The 19,355-nt window shown below is 45.1% G+C and overlaps 1 protein-coding gene across 2 annotated transcripts in view; it reads left to right on the top strand.

Annotated features, from left to right (window-relative positions):
* Positions 1-19,355, top strand: part of LOC117316388 (vacuolar protein sorting-associated protein 11 homolog) — a 44,424-nt gene that overhangs the window by 9,978 nt on the left and 15,091 nt on the right. For both annotated transcript variants that reach the window (XM_033870929.1, XM_033870930.1), the window contains 7 exons: positions 902-1,038; positions 6,352-6,493; positions 7,839-7,918; positions 16,440-16,593; positions 17,277-17,423; positions 18,060-18,251; positions 18,680-18,785. In XM_033870929.1, coding sequence (XP_033726820.1) covers positions 902-1,038; positions 6,352-6,493; positions 7,839-7,918; positions 16,440-16,593; positions 17,277-17,423; positions 18,060-18,251; positions 18,680-18,785 — 958 coding nt within the window. The remainder of the gene's footprint in view (positions 1-901; positions 1,039-6,351; positions 6,494-7,838; positions 7,919-16,439; positions 16,594-17,276; positions 17,424-18,059; positions 18,252-18,679; positions 18,786-19,355) is intronic.

Genomic DNA, 19,355 nt, shown 5'->3' with positions numbered 1-19,355 from the left:
GTTTTGACTGGATATGAATGCTTTTCACGTCACTCGGCACGATCGGGCAGCCGATCCTTTCAACTTTACTGCAAGCGACACCTCACGTGGCCTGCTTACCTAGCGTGAGGTCGCAGGTTTTCAGGTAATACCTTGATTGGCAATACTTAAGAGATGTCCAGTCGCAATTAAATAATCATAATGCTAAGTTAACACTAGTTATATATGTGAAAATGCACGGACGATTTCTTAGTTTGCTATACAGCGCCAATACAAATATCGCATGTTATTTATACATTGTCGGGGCCTAAAATTGCAATCAGCTGTCTCGTGCGTGGTGTATTTTCCAATGAAAAAACTGAATTAATGCTAAAATATGTCCAGCATATATTAAATCACAGACGCATTCTAATGATCACGCATACAATCTAATAACCTAAACGTGCCTGTTGATCAAATTTAGATCTTGGCATTTTTCTGGACCGGTCATCAGGGCCGGGCCGTCGCGAGCTTCCAATGGAGATTGCCGGGGAAAAAAAACTTACTTTACGTTCTTCATTTGCCAAGTTTGAACTATCCGAAATAGTGTCAGTTATAAATAGCCAGAGTTCGAACTATTACTAGCTAAAAAATTATTGTTTTTCGTGAAAAAAATGTGTGTTCGATACTATCCGCGTGTTCGAACTAATCAGAGGTTTACCATAACATGAATCAAAGTCAAGCTTCAAACTTACATGACTTTCTTATGAATTAAACTGTCCAGATATTCCATCTGAAGGCACCTAGGGGATTGGAATTTGATAGCATTTGTTACTGATTTATTGAATGCTGCCTGTGTTGACATGTGACAAGGTGAAACCTATAAATAGCAGTACAGTAGCTGGGTTCCACACAATCTGACACCTATATCTCTGTTTTGTAGGCAGTTTATTTTTACCAGCCAGACGGACGGGGGCCCTGCCTGGCTTTTGAGGGTGAAAAGCTACATCTCCAATGGTTTAGGGGCTACCTTATAGTAGTAGGCAAGGAAAACAAGGCACTCCTTCGTACTACTGTACTGTAAGTATTTAACTGTCTGTACTGTAAGTATTTAACTGTCGGTACTGTAAGTATTTAACTGTCTGTACTGTAAGTATTTAACTGTCGGTACTGTAAGTATTTAACTGTCTGTACTGCTGTACTGTAAGTATTTAACTGTCGGTACTGTAAGTATTTAACTGTCTGTACTGTAAGTATTTAACTGTCGGTACTGCTGTACTGTAAGTATTCAACTGTCGGTACTGTAAGTATTTAACTGTCAGTACTGTAAGTATTTAACTGTTGGTACTGTAAGTATTTAACTGTCTGTACTGCTGTACTGTAAGTATTTAACTGTCTGTACTGCTGTACTGTAAGTATTTAACTGTCGGTACTGTAAGTATTTAACTGTCGGTACTGTAGGTATTTAACTGTCGGTACTGTAAGTATTTAACTGTCTGTACTGTAAGTATTTAACTGTCTGTACTGTAAGTATTTAACTGTCTGTACTGTAAGTATTTAACTGTCGGTACTGTAAGTATTTAACTGTCGGTACTGTAAGTATTTAACTGTCGGTACTGTAAGTATTTAACTGTCGGTACTGTAAATATTTAACTGTCGGTACTGTAAGTATTTAACTGTCTGTACTGTAAGTATTTAACTGTCGGTACTGTAAGTATTTAACTGTCTGTACTGTAAATATTTAACTGTCGGTACTGTAAGTATTTAACTGTCTGTACTGTAAATATTTAACTGTAGGTACTGTAAGTATTTAACTGTCTGTACTGCTGTACTGTAAGTATTTAACTGTCGGTACTGTAAGTATTTAACTGTCGGTACTGTAAGTATTTAACTGTCGGTACTGTAAGTATTTAAATGTCGGTACTGTAAATATTTAACTGTCGGTACTGCTGTACTGTAAGTATTTAACTGTCGGTACTGTAAGTATTTAACTGTCGGTACTGTAAGTATTTAACTGTCGGTACTGTAAGTATTTAACTGTCTGTACTGTAAGTATTTAACTGTCGGTACTGTAAGTATTTAACTGTCGGTACTGTAAGTATTTAACTGTCTGTACTGTAAGTATTTAACTGTCTGTACTGTAAGTATTTAACTGTCGGTACTGTATGTATTTAACTGTCTGTACTGTAAGTATTTAACTGTCGGTACTGTAAGTATTTAACTGTCGGTACTGCTGTACTGTAAGTATTTAACTGTCGGTACTGTAAGTATTTAACTGTCAGTACTGTAAGTATTTAACTGTCGGTACTGTAGGTATTTAACTGTCGGTACTGCTGTACTGTAAGTATTTAACTGTCTGTACTGTAAGTATTTAACTGTCTGTACTGTAAGTATTTAACTGTCGGTACTGTAAGTATTTAACTGTCGGTACTGCTGTACTGTAAGTATTTAACTGTCTGTACTGTAAGTATTTAACTGTCGGTACTGTAAGTATTTAACTGTCGGTACTGCTGTACTGTAAGTATTTAACTGTCTGTACTGTAAGTATTTAACTGTCGGTACTGTAAGTATTTAACTGTCGGTACTGTAAGTATTTAACTGTCGGTACTGCTGTACTGTAAGTATTTAACTGTCGGTACTGTAAGTATTTAACTGTCAGTACTGTAAGTATTTAACTGTCGGTACTGTAGGTATTTAACAGTCTGTACTGTAAGTATTTAACTGTCAGTACTGTAAGTATTTAACTGTCGGTACTGTAAGTATTTAACTGTCGGTACTGTAAGTATTTAACTGTCGGTACTGTAAGTATTTAACTGTGTGTACTGTAAGTATTTAACTGTCAGTACTGTAAGTATTTAACTGTCAGTACTGTAAGTATTTAACTGTCTGTACTGTAAGTATTTAACTGTCGGTACTGTAAGTATTTAACTGTCTGTACTGTAAGTATTTAACTGTCGGTACTGTAAGTATTTAACGGTCGGTACTGTAAGTATTTATTAATAACTGTCTGTACTGTAAGTATTTAACTGTCTGTACTGTAAGTATTTAACTGTCTGTACTGTAAGTATTTAACTGTCGGTACTGTAAGTATTTATTAATAACTGTCTGTACTGTAAGTATTTAACTGTCTGTACTGTAAGTATTTAACTGTCGGTACTGTAAGTATTTAACTGTCTGTACTGTAAGTATTTAACTGTCAGTACTGTAAGTATTTAACTGTCGGTACTGTAAGTATTTAACTGTCAGTACTGTAAGTATTTAACTGTCTGTACTGTAAGTATTTATTAATAACTGTCTGTACTGTAAGTATTTAACTGTCAGTACTGTAAGTATTTAACTGTCTGTACTGTAAGTATTTAACTGTCAGTACTGTAAGTATTTAACGGTCGGTACTGTAAGTATTTATTAATAACTGTCTGTACTGTAAGTATTTAACTGTCAGTACTGTAAGTATTTAACTGTCTGTACTGTAAGTATTTAACTGTCAGTACTGTAAGTATTTAACGGTCGGTACTGTAAGTATTTATTAATAACTGTCTGTACTGTAAGTATTTAACGGTCGGTACTGTAAGTATTTATTAATAACTGTCTGTACTGTAAGTATTTAACTGTCAGTACTGTAAGTATTTAACTGTCTGTACTGTAAGTATTTAACTGTCAGTACTGTAAGTATTTAACGGTCGGTACTGTAAGTATTTATTAATAACTGTCTGTACTGTAAGTATTTAACTGTCTGTACTGTAAGTATTTAACTGTCTGTACTGTAAGTAATTAACTGTCGGTACTGTAAATATTTAACTGTCTGTACTGTAAGTATTTAACTGTCTGTACTGTAAGTATTTAACTGTCGGTACTGTAAGTATTTAACTGTCTGTACTGTAAGTATTTAACTGTCGGTACTGTAGGTATTTAACTGTCTGTACTGTAAGTATTTAACTGTCGGTACTGTAAGTATTTAACTGTCGGTACTGTAAGTATTTAACTGTCGGTACTTTAAGTATTTATTAATAACTGTCTGTACTGTAAGTATTTAACTGTCTGTACTGTAAGTATTTAACTGTCTGTACTGTAAGTATTTAACTGTCGGTACTGTAAGTATTTAACTGTCGGTACTGTAAGTATTTAACTGTCGGTACTTTAAGTATTTATTAATAACTGTCTGTACTGTAAGTATTTAACTGTCTGTACTGTAAGTATTTAACTGTCTGTACTGTAAGTATTTAACTGTCGGTACTGTAAGTATTTAACTGTCTGTACTGTAAGTATTTAACTGTCGGTACTGTAAGTATTTAACTGTCGGTACTGTAAGTATTTAACTGTCGGTACTGTAAGTATTTAACTGTCGGTACTGTAAGTATTTAACTGTCTGTACTGTAAGTATTTAACTGTCTGTACTGTAAGTATTTAACTGTCGGTACTGTAAGTATTTAACTGTCTGTACTGTAAGTATTTAACTGTCTGTACTGTAAGTATTTAACTGTCGGTACTGTAAATATTTAACTGTCTGTACTGTAAGTATTTAACTGTCTGTACTGTAAGTATTTAACTGTCGGTACTGCTGTACTGTAAGTATTTAACTGTCGGTACTGTAAGTATTTAACTGTCTGTACTGTAAGTATTTAACTGTCTGTACTGTAAGTATTTAACTGGCGGTACTTCTGTACTGTAAGTATTTAACTGTCGGTACTGTAAGTATTTATTAATAACTGTCTGTACTGTAAGTATTTAACTGTCTGTACTGTAAGTATTTAACTGTCGGTACTGTAAGTATTTAACTGTCTGTACTGTAAGTATTTAACTGTCTGTACTGTAAGTATTTAACTGTCGGTACTGTAAATATTTAACTGTCTGTACTGTAAGTATTTAACTGTCTGTACTGTAAGTATTTAACTGTCGGTACTGCTGTACTGTAAGTATTTAACTGTCTGTACTGTAAGTATTTAACTGTCGGTACTGTAAGTATTTAACTGTCGGTACTGTAGGTATTTAACTGTCGGTACTGTAAGTATTTAACTGTCTGTACTGTAAGTATTTAACTGTCTGTACTGTAAGTATTTAACTGTCTGTACTGTAAGTATTTAACTGTCTGTACTGTAAGTATTTAACTGTCTGTACTGTAAGTATTTAACTGTAAGTATTTAACTGTCTGTACTGTAAGTATTTAACTGTCTGTACTGTAAGTATTTAACTGTCTGTACTGTAAGTATTTAACTGTCGGTACTGTAAGTATTTAACTGTCGGTACTGTAAGTATTTAACTGTCTGTACTGTAAGTATTTAACTGTCTGTACTGTAAGTATTTAACTGTCGGTACTGTAAGTATTTAACTGTCTGTACTGTAAGTATTTAACTGTCTGTACTGTAAGTATTTAACTGTCGGTACTGTAAGTATTTAACTGTCGGTACTGCTGTACTGTAAGTATTTAACTGTCGGTACTGTAAGTATTTAACTGTCGGTACTGTAAGTATTTAACTGTCGGTACTGTAAGTATTTAACTGTCGGTACTGTAAGTATTTAACTGTCGGTACTGTAAGTATTTAACTGTCGGTACTGTAAGTATTTAACTCTCGGTACTGTAAGTATTTAACTGTCGGTACTGTAAGTATTTAACTCTCGGTACTGTAAGTATTTAACTGTCGGTACTGCTGTACTGTAAGTATTTAACTGTCTGTACTGTAAGTATTTAACTGTCGGTACTGTAAGTATTTAACTGTCGGTACTGTAAGTATTTAACTGTTGGTACTGCTGTACTGTAAGTATTTTTCCATCTGGCTTTCTATTTTCCATTTAAATGGCAATTTCTTTTCAGAAACCAAAAAGCCTAGAATAATATTTTGCTTGAACAGAATGCCTTTGGTCCATATTAAAGGTCACAGGGGTCAAATTTGTTAAAACAGTCAAAAAGACTTATTTAGATGAATGAAAAGCACTGTCTAGAATAATGATATGTGACTGAAAAAAACCCAGAATCTTGTACATGACTGATAGTTTGCTTGGATGACTTGCAACAAAGTTTGCGAAAGTAAATGACCTTGACTCATATTCAAGGCCACAGGAGTTAACTTTGTCAAAACCAGCAAATGACTTCTTCTGATTAGCTAAAAGGCCTATATTCAAGATGTTTGGCAGATCATGTTCGTATGATGAGGCCCGCCAAAGTTTGCAAACAGAAATGACCTTGAACCATCATATTCAAGGTCACATATGATAGGACTTGTGATTAACTGGGAGGCATAAAATCATCAAAAAAGTGAATACCAGTTAAGCTATGCAGGCCCATTAGGCCTCTTGTTATGTCTCTCACGAAAAAAACCACCCTCAAGTTTATAACATTGTTAATATCAGTGTTATTACAATCTATCACACAGGAAATGTTTGATTCTGTATTCACAGGGGAGGACAAAGCCTGGAGATGAACATTGTCACTGTGTATGATATCCAGAATAAATTTATAGCGTATTCCGCGCCGTATCCCGACGTGATAGGAGTCATGTGTGAATGGGGAAGTGTATACCTGCTGGGCGGGGATAGAAAGGTAAATATAGCCGTCTGAATCCTCCGGTATCCCATAGCAACATCAGTACCTGCTGGTCGGGGATAGGATGTTTAATATAGCCGTCTGAATCCTCCGGTATCCCATAACAACATTAGTACCTGCTGGGCGGGGATAGGATGTTTAATATAGCCGTCTGAATCCTCCGGTATCCCATAACAACATTAGTACCTGCTGGGCGGGGATAGGATGTTTAATATAGCCGTCTGAATCCTCCGGTATCCCATAACAACATTATTACCTGCTGGGCGGGGATAGGATGTTTAATATAGCCGTCTGAATCCTTCGGTATCCCATAACAACATTATTACCTGCTGAGCGGGGATAGGATGTTAAATATAGCCGTCTGAATCCTTCGGTATCCCATAACAACATTATTACCTGCTGGGCGGGGAAAGGATGTTTAATATAGCTGTCTGAATCCTTCGGTATCCCATAACAACATTAGTACCTGCTGGGCGGGGATAGGATGTTTAATATAGCCGTCTGAATCCTCCGGTATCCCATAACAACATTATTACCTGCTGGGCGGGGATAGGATGTTTAATATAGCCGTCTGAATCCTTCGGTATCCCATAACAACATTAGTACCTGCTGGGCGGGGATAGGATGTTTAATATAGCCGTCTGAATCCTTCGGTATCCCATAGCAACATTAATACCTGCTGGGCGGGGATAGGATGTTTAATATAGCCGTCTGAATCCTTCAGTATCCCATAACAACATTATTACCTGCCGGGCGGGGATAGTATGTTAAATATAGCCGTCTGAATCCTCCGGTATAACCATAGCAACATTATTATCGAGTAAGGACATTCATTGAGAGCTATCATATGGCTGATAAACTGTAAATCTTGTTTTCAATTACAGTTGTACATTAATATGATCATCAGAGCGACTCGCATGTCCAATTAAAATATACTTATTATAATAAATGACTACATAATTACATAGTTTTTGGTCAGTAGACTTCAACAAGATATACAGAGCATTATTGTCAAGAAGAAGTTGGAAACTTAAGAGGACTCGGGTGATAAAACTACAAATTAAAGAATGGTAAAATTATTTCATTTAGAGCTTAGACGCAGCAGGATATAAAATAAATATTAATGCATAAATTATGGAAGGTAGAAGTTAAAGAGAATAGTGCGGAAAATAAAGTTTTACGGTTGTCTGGAAACGTATTCCTTATAATACTATGATGAATAATATGCTGACAATTTGATGACCATAATTTAATCCCCTGTGAAACACCAGTCTTAGGTCTTTCTGCTAAATATATGTACAATATACATGTAATAGTGCTACGACATCTTTTTTACTTACAGCTCTACCAACTCCAGGAAAAAGACACACAGACCAAACTAGAAATGTTGTTTAAGAAAAACAATTATCAGTTGGCTATCAGGTGAGTGGGTCTATCAGGTGAGTGGGGGTGTCAGGTGAGTGGGTCTATCAGGTGAGTGGGGCTGTCAGGTGAGTGGGTCTGTCAGGTCAGTGGGGCTGTCAGGTGAGTGGGTCTATCAGGTAAGTGGGGGTGTCAGGTGAGTGGGTCTGTCAGGTGAGTGAGTCTATCAGGTGAGTGGGTTGATCAGGTGAGTGGGGGTGTCAGGTGAGTGGGGGCTGTCAGGTGAGTGGGTCTGTCAGGTGAGTGGGTCTGTCAGGTGAGTGGGTCTGTCAGGTGAGTGGGGCTGTCAGGTGAGTGGGTCTATCAGGTGAGTGGGTCTGTCAGGTGAGTGGGGCTGTCAGGTGAGTGGGTCTGTCAGGTGAGTGGGGCTGTCAGGTGAGTGGGTCTGTCAGGTGAGTGGGGCTGTCAGGTGAGTGGGGCTGTCAGGTGAGTGGGTCTGTCAGGTGAGTGGGGCTGTCAGGTGAGTGGGTCTATCAGGTAAGTGGGGGTGTCAGGTGAGTGGGTCTGTCAGGTGAGTGGGTCTATCAGGTGAGTGGGGGGTGTCAGGTGAGTGGGGGTGTCAGGTGAGTGGGGGTGTCAGGTGAGTGGGGGTGTCAGGTGAGTGGGTCTATCAGGTAAGTGGGGCTATCAGGTAAGTGGGGGTGTCAGGTGAGTGGGGCTGTCAGGTGAGTGGGGGTGTCAGGTGAGTGGGGGTGTCAGGTGAGTGGGGCTGTCAGGTGAGTGGGTTTATCAGGTGAGTGGGGGCTATCAGGTGAGTGGGTCTGTCAGGTGAGTGGGTCTGTCAGGTGAGTGGGTTGATCAGGTGAGTGGGTCTATTAGGTGAGTGGGGCTGTCAGGTGAGTGGGGGTGTCAGGTGAGTGGGGGTGTCAGGTGGGTGGGTCTATCAGGTGAGTGGGGCTGTCAGGTGAGTGGGGCTGTCAGGTGAGTGGGGGTGTCAGGTGAGTGGGGGGTGTCAGGTGAGTGGGGCTGTCAGGTGAGTGGGGGTGTCAGGTGAGTGGGGCTGTCAGGTGAGTGGGGGCTATCAGGTGAGTGGGTCTGTCAGGTGAGTGGGGCTGTCAGGTGAGTGGGTTGATCAGGTGAGTGGGTCTATTAGGTGAGTGGGGCTGTCAGGTGAGTGGGGGTGTCAGGTGAGTGGGGGTGTCAGGTGAGTGGGTCTATCAGGTGAGTGGGGCTGTCAGGTGAGTGGGGCTGTCAGGTGAGTGGGTCTATCAGGTGAGTGGGTCTATCAGGTGAGTGGGGCTGTCAGGTGAGTGGGTCTATCAGGTGAGGGGGTCTATCAGGTGAGTGGGGCTGTCAGGTGAGTGGGGCTGTCAGGTAAGTGGGGCTGTCAGGTGAGTGGGGCTGTCAGGTGGGTGGGTCTATCAGGTGAGTGGGGCTGTCAGGTGAGTGGGTCTATCAGGTGAGTGGGTCTATCAGGTGAGTGGGGGTGTCAGGTGAGTGGGGGTGTCAGGTGAGTGGGTCTATCAGGTAAGTGGGGCTATCAGGTAAGTGGGGGTGTCAGGTGAGTGGGGCTGTCAGGTGAGTGGGGGTGTCAGGTGAGTGGGGGTGTCAGGTGAGTGGGGCTGTCAGGTGAGTGGGTTTATCAGGTGAGTGGGGGCTATCAGGTGAGTGGGTCTGTCAGGTGAGTGGGGCTGTCAGGTGAGTGGGTTGATCAGGTGAGTGGGTCTATTAGGTGAGTGGGGGCTGTCAGGTGAGTGGGGGTGTCAGGTGGGTGGGTCTATCAGGTGAGTGGGGCTGTCAGGTGAGTGGGGGCTGTCAGGTGAGTGGGGGTGTCAGGTGAGTGGGGCTGTCAGGTGAGTGGGGGTGTCAGGTGAGTGGGGGTGTCAGGTGAGTGGGGCTGTCAGGTGAGTGGGTCTATCAGGTGAGTGGGGGCTATCAGGTGAGTGGGTCTGTCAGGTGAGTGGGTCTGTCAGGTGAGTGGGGCTGTCAGGTGAGTGGGTTGATCAGGTGAGTGGGTCTATTAGGTGAGTGGGGGTGTCAGGTGAGTGGGGGTGTCAGGTGAGTGGGGGGTGTCAGGTGAGTGGGTCTATCAGGTGAGTGGGGCTGTCAGGTGAGTGGGTCTATAAGGTGAGTGGGTCTATCAGGTGAGTGGGGCTGTCAGGTGAGTGGGTCTATCAGGTGAGGGGGTCTATCAGGTGAGTGGGGCTGTCAGGTGAGTGGGTCTGTCAGGTGAGTGGGGCTGTCAGGTGAGTGGGTTGATCAGGTGAGTGGGTCTATTAGGTGAGTGGGGCTGTCAGGTGAGTGGGGGTGTCAGGTGAGTGGGGGTGTCAGGTGGGTGGGTCTATCAGGTGAGTGGGGCTGTCAGGTGAGTGGGGCTGTCAGGTGAGTGGGGGTGTCAGGTGAGTGGGGGTGTCAGGTGAGTGGGGCTGTCAGGTGAGTGGGGGTGTCAGGTGAGTGGGGCTGTCAGGTGAGTGGGTCTATCAGGTGAGTGGGGGCTATCAGGTGAGTGGGTCTGTCAGGTGAGTGGGGCTGTCAGGTGAGTGGGTTGATCAGGTGAGTGGGTCTATTAGGTGAGTGGGGCTGTCAGGTGAGTGGGGGTGTCAGGTGAGTGGGTCTATCAGGTGAGTGGGGCTGTCAGGTCAGTGGGGCTGTCGGGTGATGGGTCTATCAGGGTGAGTGGGTCTATCAGGTGAGTGGGGCTGTCAGGTGAGTGGGTCTATCAGGTGAGTGGGGCTGTCAGGTGAGTGGGTCTATCAGGTGAGTGGGGGTGTCAGGTGAGTGGGTCTATCAGGTGAGTGGGGGCTGTCAGGTGAGTGGGTCTATCAGGTGAGTGGGGCTGTCAGGTGAGTGGGTCTATCAGGTGAGTGGGTCTATCAGGTGAGTGGGGGTGTCAGGTGAGTGGGGGTGTCAGGTGAGTGGGTCTATCAGGTAAGTGGGGGCTATCAGGTAAGTGGGGGTGTCAGGTGAGTGGGGCTGTCAGGTGAGTGGGGGTGTCAGGTGAGTGGGGGTGTCAGGTGAGTGGGGCTGGTCAGGTGAGTGGGTTTATCAGGTGAGTGGGGGCTATCAGGTGAGTGGGTCTGTCAGGTGAGTGGGGCTGTCAGGTGAGTGGGTTGATCAGGTGAGTGGGTCTATTAGGTGAGTGGGGCTGTCAGGTGAGTGGGGGGTGTCAGGTGAGTGGGGGTGTCAGGTGGGTGGGTCTATCAGGTGAGTGGGGGCTGTCAGGTGAGTGGGGCTGTCAGGTGAGTGGGGGTGTCAGGTGAGTGGGGGCTGTCAGGTGAGTGGGGGTGTCAGGTGAGTGGGGGTGTCAGGTGAGTGGGGCTGTCAGGTGAGTGGGTCTATCAGGTGAGTGGGGGCTATCAGGTGAGTGGGTCTGTCAGGTGAGTGGGTCTGTCAGGTGAGTGGGGCTGTCAGGTGAGTGGGTTGATCAGGTGAGTGGGTCTATTAGGTGAGTGGGGGTGTCAGGTGAGTGGGGGTGTCAGGTGAGTGGGGGTGTCAGGTGAGTGGGTCTATCAGGTGAGTGGGGCTGTCAGGTGAGTGGGTCTATAAGGTGAGTGGGGTCTATCAGGTGAGTGGGGCTGTCAGGTGAGTGGGGTCTATCAGGTGAGGGGGTCTATCAGGTGAGTGGGGCTGTCAGGTGAGTGGGTCTGTCAGGTGAGTGGGGCTGTCAGGTGAGTGGGTTGATCAGGTGAGTGGGTCTATTAGGTGAGTGGGGCTGTCAGGTGAGTGGGGGGTGTCAGTGAGTGGGGGGTGTCAGGTGGGTGGGTCTATCAGGTGAGGGGGGGCTGTCAGGTGAGTGGGACTGTCAGGTGAGTGGGGGGTGTCAGGTGAGTGGGGGTGTCAGGTGAGTGGGAGCTGTCAGGTGAGTGGGGGTGTCATGTGAGTGGGGGCTGTCAGGTGAGTGGGTCTATCAGGTGAGTGGGGGCTATCAGGTGAGTGGGTCTTTCAGGTGAGTGGGGCTGTCAGGTGAGTGGGTTGATCAGGTGAGTGGGTCTATTAGGTGAGTGGGGCTGTCAGGTGAGTGGGGGGTGGTCAGGTGAGTGGGTCTATCAGGTGAGTGGGGCTGTCAGGTCAGTGGGGCTGTCGGGTGATGGGTCTATCAGGTGAGTGGGTCTATCAGGTGAGTGGGGCTGTCAGGTGAGTGGGTCTATCAGGTGAGTGGGGCTGTCAGGTGAGTGGGTCTATCAGGTGAGTGGGGGTGTCAGGTGAGTGGGGGCTATCAGGTGAGTGGGGGCTGTCAGGTGAGTGGGTCTATCAGGTGAGTGGGGCTGTCAGGTGAGTGGGGGTGTCAGGTGAGTGGGGGTGTCAGGTGAGTGGGGCTGTCAGGTGAGTGGGTCTATCAGGTCAGTGGGGCTGTCAGGTCAGGTGGGGCTGTCGGGTGATGGGTCCTATCAGTGAGTTGGGCTGTCAGGTGAGTGGGGTCTATCAGGTGAGTGAGGCTATCAGGTGAGTGGGTCTATCCAGGTGAAGTGGGTCTATCAGGTGAGTGGGGGCTGTCAGGTGAGTGGGACTGTCAGGTGAGTGGGGCTATCAGGTGAGTGGGGCTATCAGGTGAGTGGGTCTGTCAGGTGAGTGGGTCTATCAGGTGAGTGGGGCTGTCAGGTGATGGGTCTATCAGGTGAGTGGGGGTGTCAGGTAAGTGGGTCTATCAGGTGAGTGGGGCTGTCAGGTGAGTGGGGGTGTCGGGTAAGTGGGTCTATCAGGTGAGTGGGGGTGTCAGGTGAGTGGGTCTGTCAGGTGAGTGGGTCTGTCAGGTGAGTGGGTTGATCAGGTGAGTGGGTCTATTAGGGAGGGGGCGTCAGGTGAGTGGGGGTTTTAGGTAGTGGGGGTGGGGGTGGGTGGGTTTTCATTTGATGGGGGGGGTCAGGTGATGGGGCTGTCGGGGTGGTGGGGGGTGTCAGGTGAGGGGGGGTTTGGGTCAATGAGGGGGCTGTGGTGAGGGGGGGGTGTCGGGTAGGGGGGGTTGTCAGGTGAGGGGGGGCTATAGGTGAGTGGGTTGTCAGGTGAGGGGGCTTTCAGGTGAGGGGTTGATAGGTGGGGGGGTTTTAGGTGAGTGGGCGTAGTGATGGGGGTGTCAGGTGAGTGGGGGTGTCAGGTGAGTGGGTCTATCAGGTGAGTGGGGCTGTCAGGTGAGTGGGTCTATAAGGTGAGTGGGTCTATCAGGTGAGTGGGGCTGTCAGGTGAGTGGGTCTATCAGGTGAGGGGGTCTATCAGGTGAGTTGGGGGCTGTCAGGTGAGTGGGTCTGTCAGGTGAGTGGGGCTGTCAGGTGAGTGGGTTGATCAGGTGAGTGGGTCTATTAGGGTGAGTGGGGCTGTCAGGTGAGTGGGGGTGTCAGGTGAGTGGGGGTGTCAGGTGGGTGGGTCTATCAGGTGAGTGGGGCTGTCAGGTGAGTGGGGCTGTCAGGTGAGTGGGGGTGTCAGGTGAGTGGGGGTGTCAGGTGAGTGGGGCTGTCAGGTGAGTGGGGGTGTCAGGTGAGTGGGGGTGTCAGGTGAGTGGGTCTATCAGGTGAGTGGGGGCTATCAGGTGAGTGGGTCTGTCAGGTGAGTGGGGCTGTCAGGTGAGTGGGTTGATCAGGTGAGTGGGTCTATTAGGTGAGTGGGGCTGTCAGGTGAGTGGGGGTGTCAGGTGAGTGGGGGTGTCAGGTGAGTGGGTCTATCAGGTGAGTGGGGCTGTCAGGTGAGTGGGGCTGTCAGGTGAGTGGGTCTATCAGGTGAGTGGGTCTATCAGGTGAGTGGGGGCTGTCAGGTGAGTGGGTCTATCAGGTGAGGGGGTCTATCAGGTGAGTGGGTCTGTCAGGTGAGTGGGGCTATCAGGTGAGTGGGTCTATCAGGTGAGTGGGGCTGTCAGGTGAGTGGGGCTGTCAGGTGAGTGGGTCTGTCAGGTGAGTGGGTCTATCAGGTGATTGGGTCTATCAGGTGAGTGGGGCTGTCAGGTGAGTGGGTCTATCAGGTGAGTGGGGGTGTCAGGTGAGTGGGTCTATCAGGTGAGTGGGGCTGTCAGGTGAGTGGGTCTATCAGGTGAGTGGGGCTGTCAGGTGAGTGGGTCTATCAGGTGAGTGGGGGTGTCAGGTGAGTGGGTCTATCAGGTGAGTGGGGCTGTCAGGTCAGTGGGGCTGTCGGGTGATGGGTCTATCAGGTGAGTGGGTCTATCAGGTGAGTGGGTCTATCAGGTGAGTGGGGCTGTCAGGTGAGTGGGTCTATCAGGTGAGTGGGGCTGTCAGGTGAGTGGGTCTATCAGGTGAGTGGGGGTGTCAGGTGAGTGGGTCTATCAGGTGAGTGGGGGCTGTCAGGTGAGTGGGTCTATCAGGTGAGTGGGGCTGTCAGGTGAGTGGGTCTATCAGGTGAGTGGGGGTGTCAGGTGAGTGGGGGTGTCAGGTGAGTGGGGCTGTCAGGTGAGTGGGGCTGTCAGGTGAGTGGGTCTATCAGGTCAGTGGGGCTGTCAGGTCAGTGGGGCTGTCGGGTGATGGGTCTATCAGGTGAGTTGGGCTGTCAGGTGAGTGGGTCTATCAGGTGAGTGGGGCTATCAGGTGAGTGGGTCTATCAGGTGAGTGGGTCTATCAGGTGAGTGGGTCTGTCAGGTGAGTGGGACTGTCAGGTGAGTGGGGCTATCAGGTGAGTGGGTCTATCAGGTGAGTGGGTCTATCAGGTGAGTGGGTCTATCAGGTGAGTGGGGCTGTCAGGTGATGGGTCTATCAGGTGAGTGGGGGTGTCAGGTAAGTGGGGTCTATCAGGTGAGTGGGGCTGTCAGGTGAGTGGGGGTGTCAGGTGTGTGGGTCTATCAGGTGAGTGGGGCTGTCAGGTGAGTGGGGGTGTCAGGTGAGTGGGTCTATCAGGTAAGTGGGGCTGTCAGGTGAGTGGGGGTGTCGGGTAAGTGGGTCTATCAGGTGAGTGGGGCTGTCAGGTGAGTGGGGGTGTCAGGTGAGTGGGTCTATCAGGTGAGTGGGGGTGTCAGGTGAGTGGGTCTATCAGGTGAGTGGGGCTGTCAGGTGAGTGGGGCTGTCAGGTGAGTGGGGCTGTCAGGTGAGTGGGGCTATCAGGTGAGTGGGTCTGTCAGGTGAGTGGGGCTGTCAGGTGAGTGGGTCTATCAGGTGAGTGGGTCTATCAGGTGAGTGGGTCTATCAGGTGAGTGGGTCTATCAGGTGAGTGGGTCTATCAGGTGAGTGGGTCTGTCAGGTGAGTGGTTCTATCAGGTGAGTGGGGCTGTCAGGTGAGTGGGTCTATCAGGTGAGGGAGGGAGTGTGAAATGTTTTTAGGTATACAAAGAAATGGTGTTCCAATATTACCAGCTTAAACAACAGAGAATACTGTCATTAAATCAAAATGGTAATTCTCACTCAGTATTGACAAAACAAGGGCAAAATACTAGCAAATCATATAGATTGGTATACCATTGGGGGCTGTTAAAAAAAGTACAAAAGAAAAAAGATCAGGTGTTTTGGAAGAGTGATCGCCTTTCGCTGGATTGACGACACCTGTCACACAAATCTGGGTCTAAAATTGAAATCTAGGATGATGAAACTGCACCACCAGGCATGAAAGTAGACTGCTGACCAGGTACTGAATATGTATACCTGATATCTATTGTGATACAGGGGAACTCAGTCCTAGTGTAGTATACCTGATATCTATTGTGATACAGGGGAACTCAGTCCTAGTGTAGTATACCTGATATCTATTGTGATACAGGGGAACTCAATCCTAGTGTAGTATACCTGATATCTATTGTGATACAGGGGAACTCAGTCCTAGTGTAGTATACCTGATATCTATTGTGATACAGGGGAACTCAATCCTAGTGTAGTATACCTGATATCTATTGTGATACAGGGGAACTCAATCCTAGTGTAGTATACCTGATATCTATTGTGATACAGGGGAACTCAAGTCCTAGTGTAGTATACCTGATATCTATTGTGATACAGGGGAACTCAATCCTAGTGTAGTATACCTGATATCTATTGTGATACAGGGGAACTCAATCCTAGTGTAGTATACCTGATATCTATTGTGATACAGGGGAACTCAATCCTAGTGTAGTATACCTGATATCTATTGTGATACAGGGGAACTCAATCCTAGTGTAGTATACCTGATATCTATTGTGATACAGGGTAACTCAGTCCTAGTGTAGTATACCTGATATCTATTGTGATACAGGGGAACTCAATCCTAGTGTAGTATACCTGATATCTATTGTGATACAGGGGAACTCAATCCTAGTGTAGTATACCTGATATCTATTGTGATACAGGGGAACTCAATCCTAGTGTAGTATACCTGATATCTATTGTGATACAGGGGAACTCAATCCTAGTGTAGTATACCTGATATCTATTGTGATACAGGGGAACTCAATCCTAGTGTAGTATTATATAATTAAATGATTGCCCCTTTGCCTTCAAACAGCTTCTCAACAACTTAGAGGCCCAGAGCCCTGATATTGGACCATGTTGGGGTGAAGGGCTTCCTGATATAAATCTAAACGAAACACCAAGATTGAAGCAATATCACTTTGAAGTAAAAATGCAGGTTTTTTTTTCTATTGACATTATAAAAGATAGCTTTTCATATAATTTGTTTTTAGCCTTGCTAAGAGCCAACAGTACGATGATGATGGTTTGATCGACATCTTTACTCAATATGGCGACCACTTATACAGCAAAGGCGACCATGACGGAGCAATCGACCAGTACATCCGGACAATCGGCAAGCTGGAGGCTTCCTATGTCATAAGAAAGGTAATAAAGACCTGAGGTCGTGTTACTGTTGTGGTGTTCCAGGTAGGAAGGATACCAGTTAGAATTCCCCTGTCTAACTATTGACACAGGGAGGTCGGACTTGTCTGTGATCAGATCTGTATTTATAGTAGTGTTAACGATGTGACTCGTGCAAGGGTTGACATTCTTTATATGTCACAATGGTTTTACTGAACTTGGGGCTTTTTACAGTTTACCAGTGGGGACTGGAGGTTCTCTCTCTGTGTTTTATTGTACGTATACATATGTAACTCTAAAGTTTGTAAGTGGGGACTAGAGGTTCTCTCTCCGTTTTCTTGTACGTATACATATGTAACCCTAAAGTTTGTTAGTGGGGACCCTCTGCTTTTATTGTACGTATACATATGTAACTCTAAAGTTTGTCAGTGGGGACCCTCTCCGTTTTCTTGTCCAAAGTTTATCAGCACTCCAGCAGCTTCAATCCATGAGGAATTCAATCAAACTTGACACAATGAGAAAGGACAATAATATCTCCGGTAAGTTTAAGTTTCAGGCTCAAAATCAAGGTCAAGGTCACTGTTACTATTTTTAGCGGGGGCTGGTAGGGGATATGTATTGCTTTAACAATACCCAGCATGCTTGTTGTATTGTGCTCGTTTTGTAGTAAACTGCCGCAGTAATAGATGTTATACTATTTTGTGCAGTTTCTAGACGCCCAGAGAATCCACAATCTGACCAAGTACCTTCAGGCATTACACAAGGCCCAGCGGGCTACTGAGGAACACACAACACTTCTCCTCAACTGTTACACCAAACTAAAGGATGTCAGTAAACTCGACGAGTTCATCATGGTACGTCAAACCAAGTCTGATAAAGATTTAGAGTTGTTAGTAAACTCGACGAGTTCATCATGGTACGTCAAACCAAGTCTGATAAAGATTTAGAGTTGTTAGTAAACTCGACGAGTTCATCATGGTACGTCAAACCAAGTCTGATAAAGATTTAGAGTTGTTAGTAAACTGTTACACCAAACTGAAGGATGTCAGTAAACTCGACGAGTTCATCATGGTAGGTCAAACCAAGTCTGATAAAGATGTAGAGTTGTTAGTAAACCTGACAAGTTTATCTTGGTAGGTCAAACCGAGTCTGAAGTTGTTAGTAAATTGACAAGTTTATCTTGGTAGGTCAAACCAAGTCTGATAAAGATTTAGACACTTGTTAGTAAATTTAACTTTATAAGTTTATCATCATTGAAGGTCAAACCAAGTCTGATTAAGATTTAGACACTTGTTAGTAAACTTGACAAGTTTATCTTGGTAGTTCAAACCAAGTCTGATAAAGATTTAGACACTTGTTAGTAAACTTGACAAGTTTATCATCATTGAAGGTCAAGCCAAGTCTAATAAAGATTTATATCATTTCCTGTTATCATCCTAGAGAGTTATTCTCTATAGTGTAATCTATCTCTTGTATAATGTTATACGAAGACGAAGGACAGGGAAGTGGACTTTGATGTAGAGACGGCCATTCGTGTGTGTAGACAGGCCAGCTACTACACCCATGCTCTGTTCCTGGCCGAGAAACACGCCAAACACCACTGGTACCTCCGAATACAGTTAGAGGACAGCAAAAACTACCAACAGGCCCTCGAGTACATCGGCAAACTCGAATTTGAGGAGGTAAGTCCCTCAACCATTTAATAACTTGATGATGTATATATCTGTTGAGAGTTTTAACATTGTGATACTGTAATATTTAGGATAATTTTAGTAAAATGTCATTATTTCCTATTACAATGGTGTGATATCATTGGTTAGTGGTAATCTACTGATGATATAACTGTACAAGTTCTATGTACGGTCTTGAGTAAAATAGACTGTAGACCTTGCCATGGCACGTAATGTCACATACTCACTTGATAGTTTACACATGGACAGGTTATATACAAGTTTGATCAGAAGTTTCTACTTGAAGTAATTCACTGTTGACATGACTGCCAATCAGATCTATCTAGAACTAACGCTGGTTAAATGTTTGTGCCCAGGTAGAATATGTAAGTTAAAATCCCATTGTTATATGTCCTCTCATTTCATCTGGAAACTTACAGGCTGAAGAAAACCTGAAGAAGTACGGAAAGGTGCTGATGTCAGAGGTTCCCCGCCAGACAACCGAACTCCTCAAACGTCTATGTACAGACTACAGACCAGCAGATAGTGAGTACCACTACACATGTAATCACAGAAGAAGGTACGCTGGCTGATTTGTGCCATTTCGTCCTGAAGTCTTTTCGCCCCAAAAAGACGAAAATCAAATATCTTAATTTTGTTTTGGGCAAAAAGACAAAAAATTAGCAAAACTTTGATTCCGTCTTTTCGCCCAGAATGTTGTTTTGTCTTTTCGGGGTGAAAAGACGAAATTTAAGTTTTATTAGTTTTCGTCTTTTCCGGGCGAAAGGACGAGAATTTAGATATTTGATTTGAACGAAATGACACGAATCGGCCACCATAAGAAGGTGCTTAGAATTGGCACAAAGACAAATTATGACAACAAATTCTACCCCAGTGTCCAGACTTTAGGCGGATGTTCTTCAATGTCTACATTATCACAAAACATTTTAAATTATAAGCACTGTCTAACTGAAGTTTAGCAGAAGATTATCTGATATAATCATGTATATTTTACATACCAAGAGATATTCCAGAATTATCTGTGAGGGTGAGGTGAGATCGAGGCACTTGCAATTTGATGGATGTTGACGGTAAAGTCCAATTTTTCTAGCCTAT

This window comes from Pecten maximus, chromosome 18, assembly GCF_902652985.1.
Source record: "Pecten maximus chromosome 18, xPecMax1.1, whole genome shotgun sequence".
Taxonomy (NCBI): Eukaryota; Metazoa; Mollusca; class Bivalvia; order Pectinida; family Pectinidae; genus Pecten; species Pecten maximus.
This window is presented reverse-complemented; position numbering and strand designations above follow the sequence as displayed.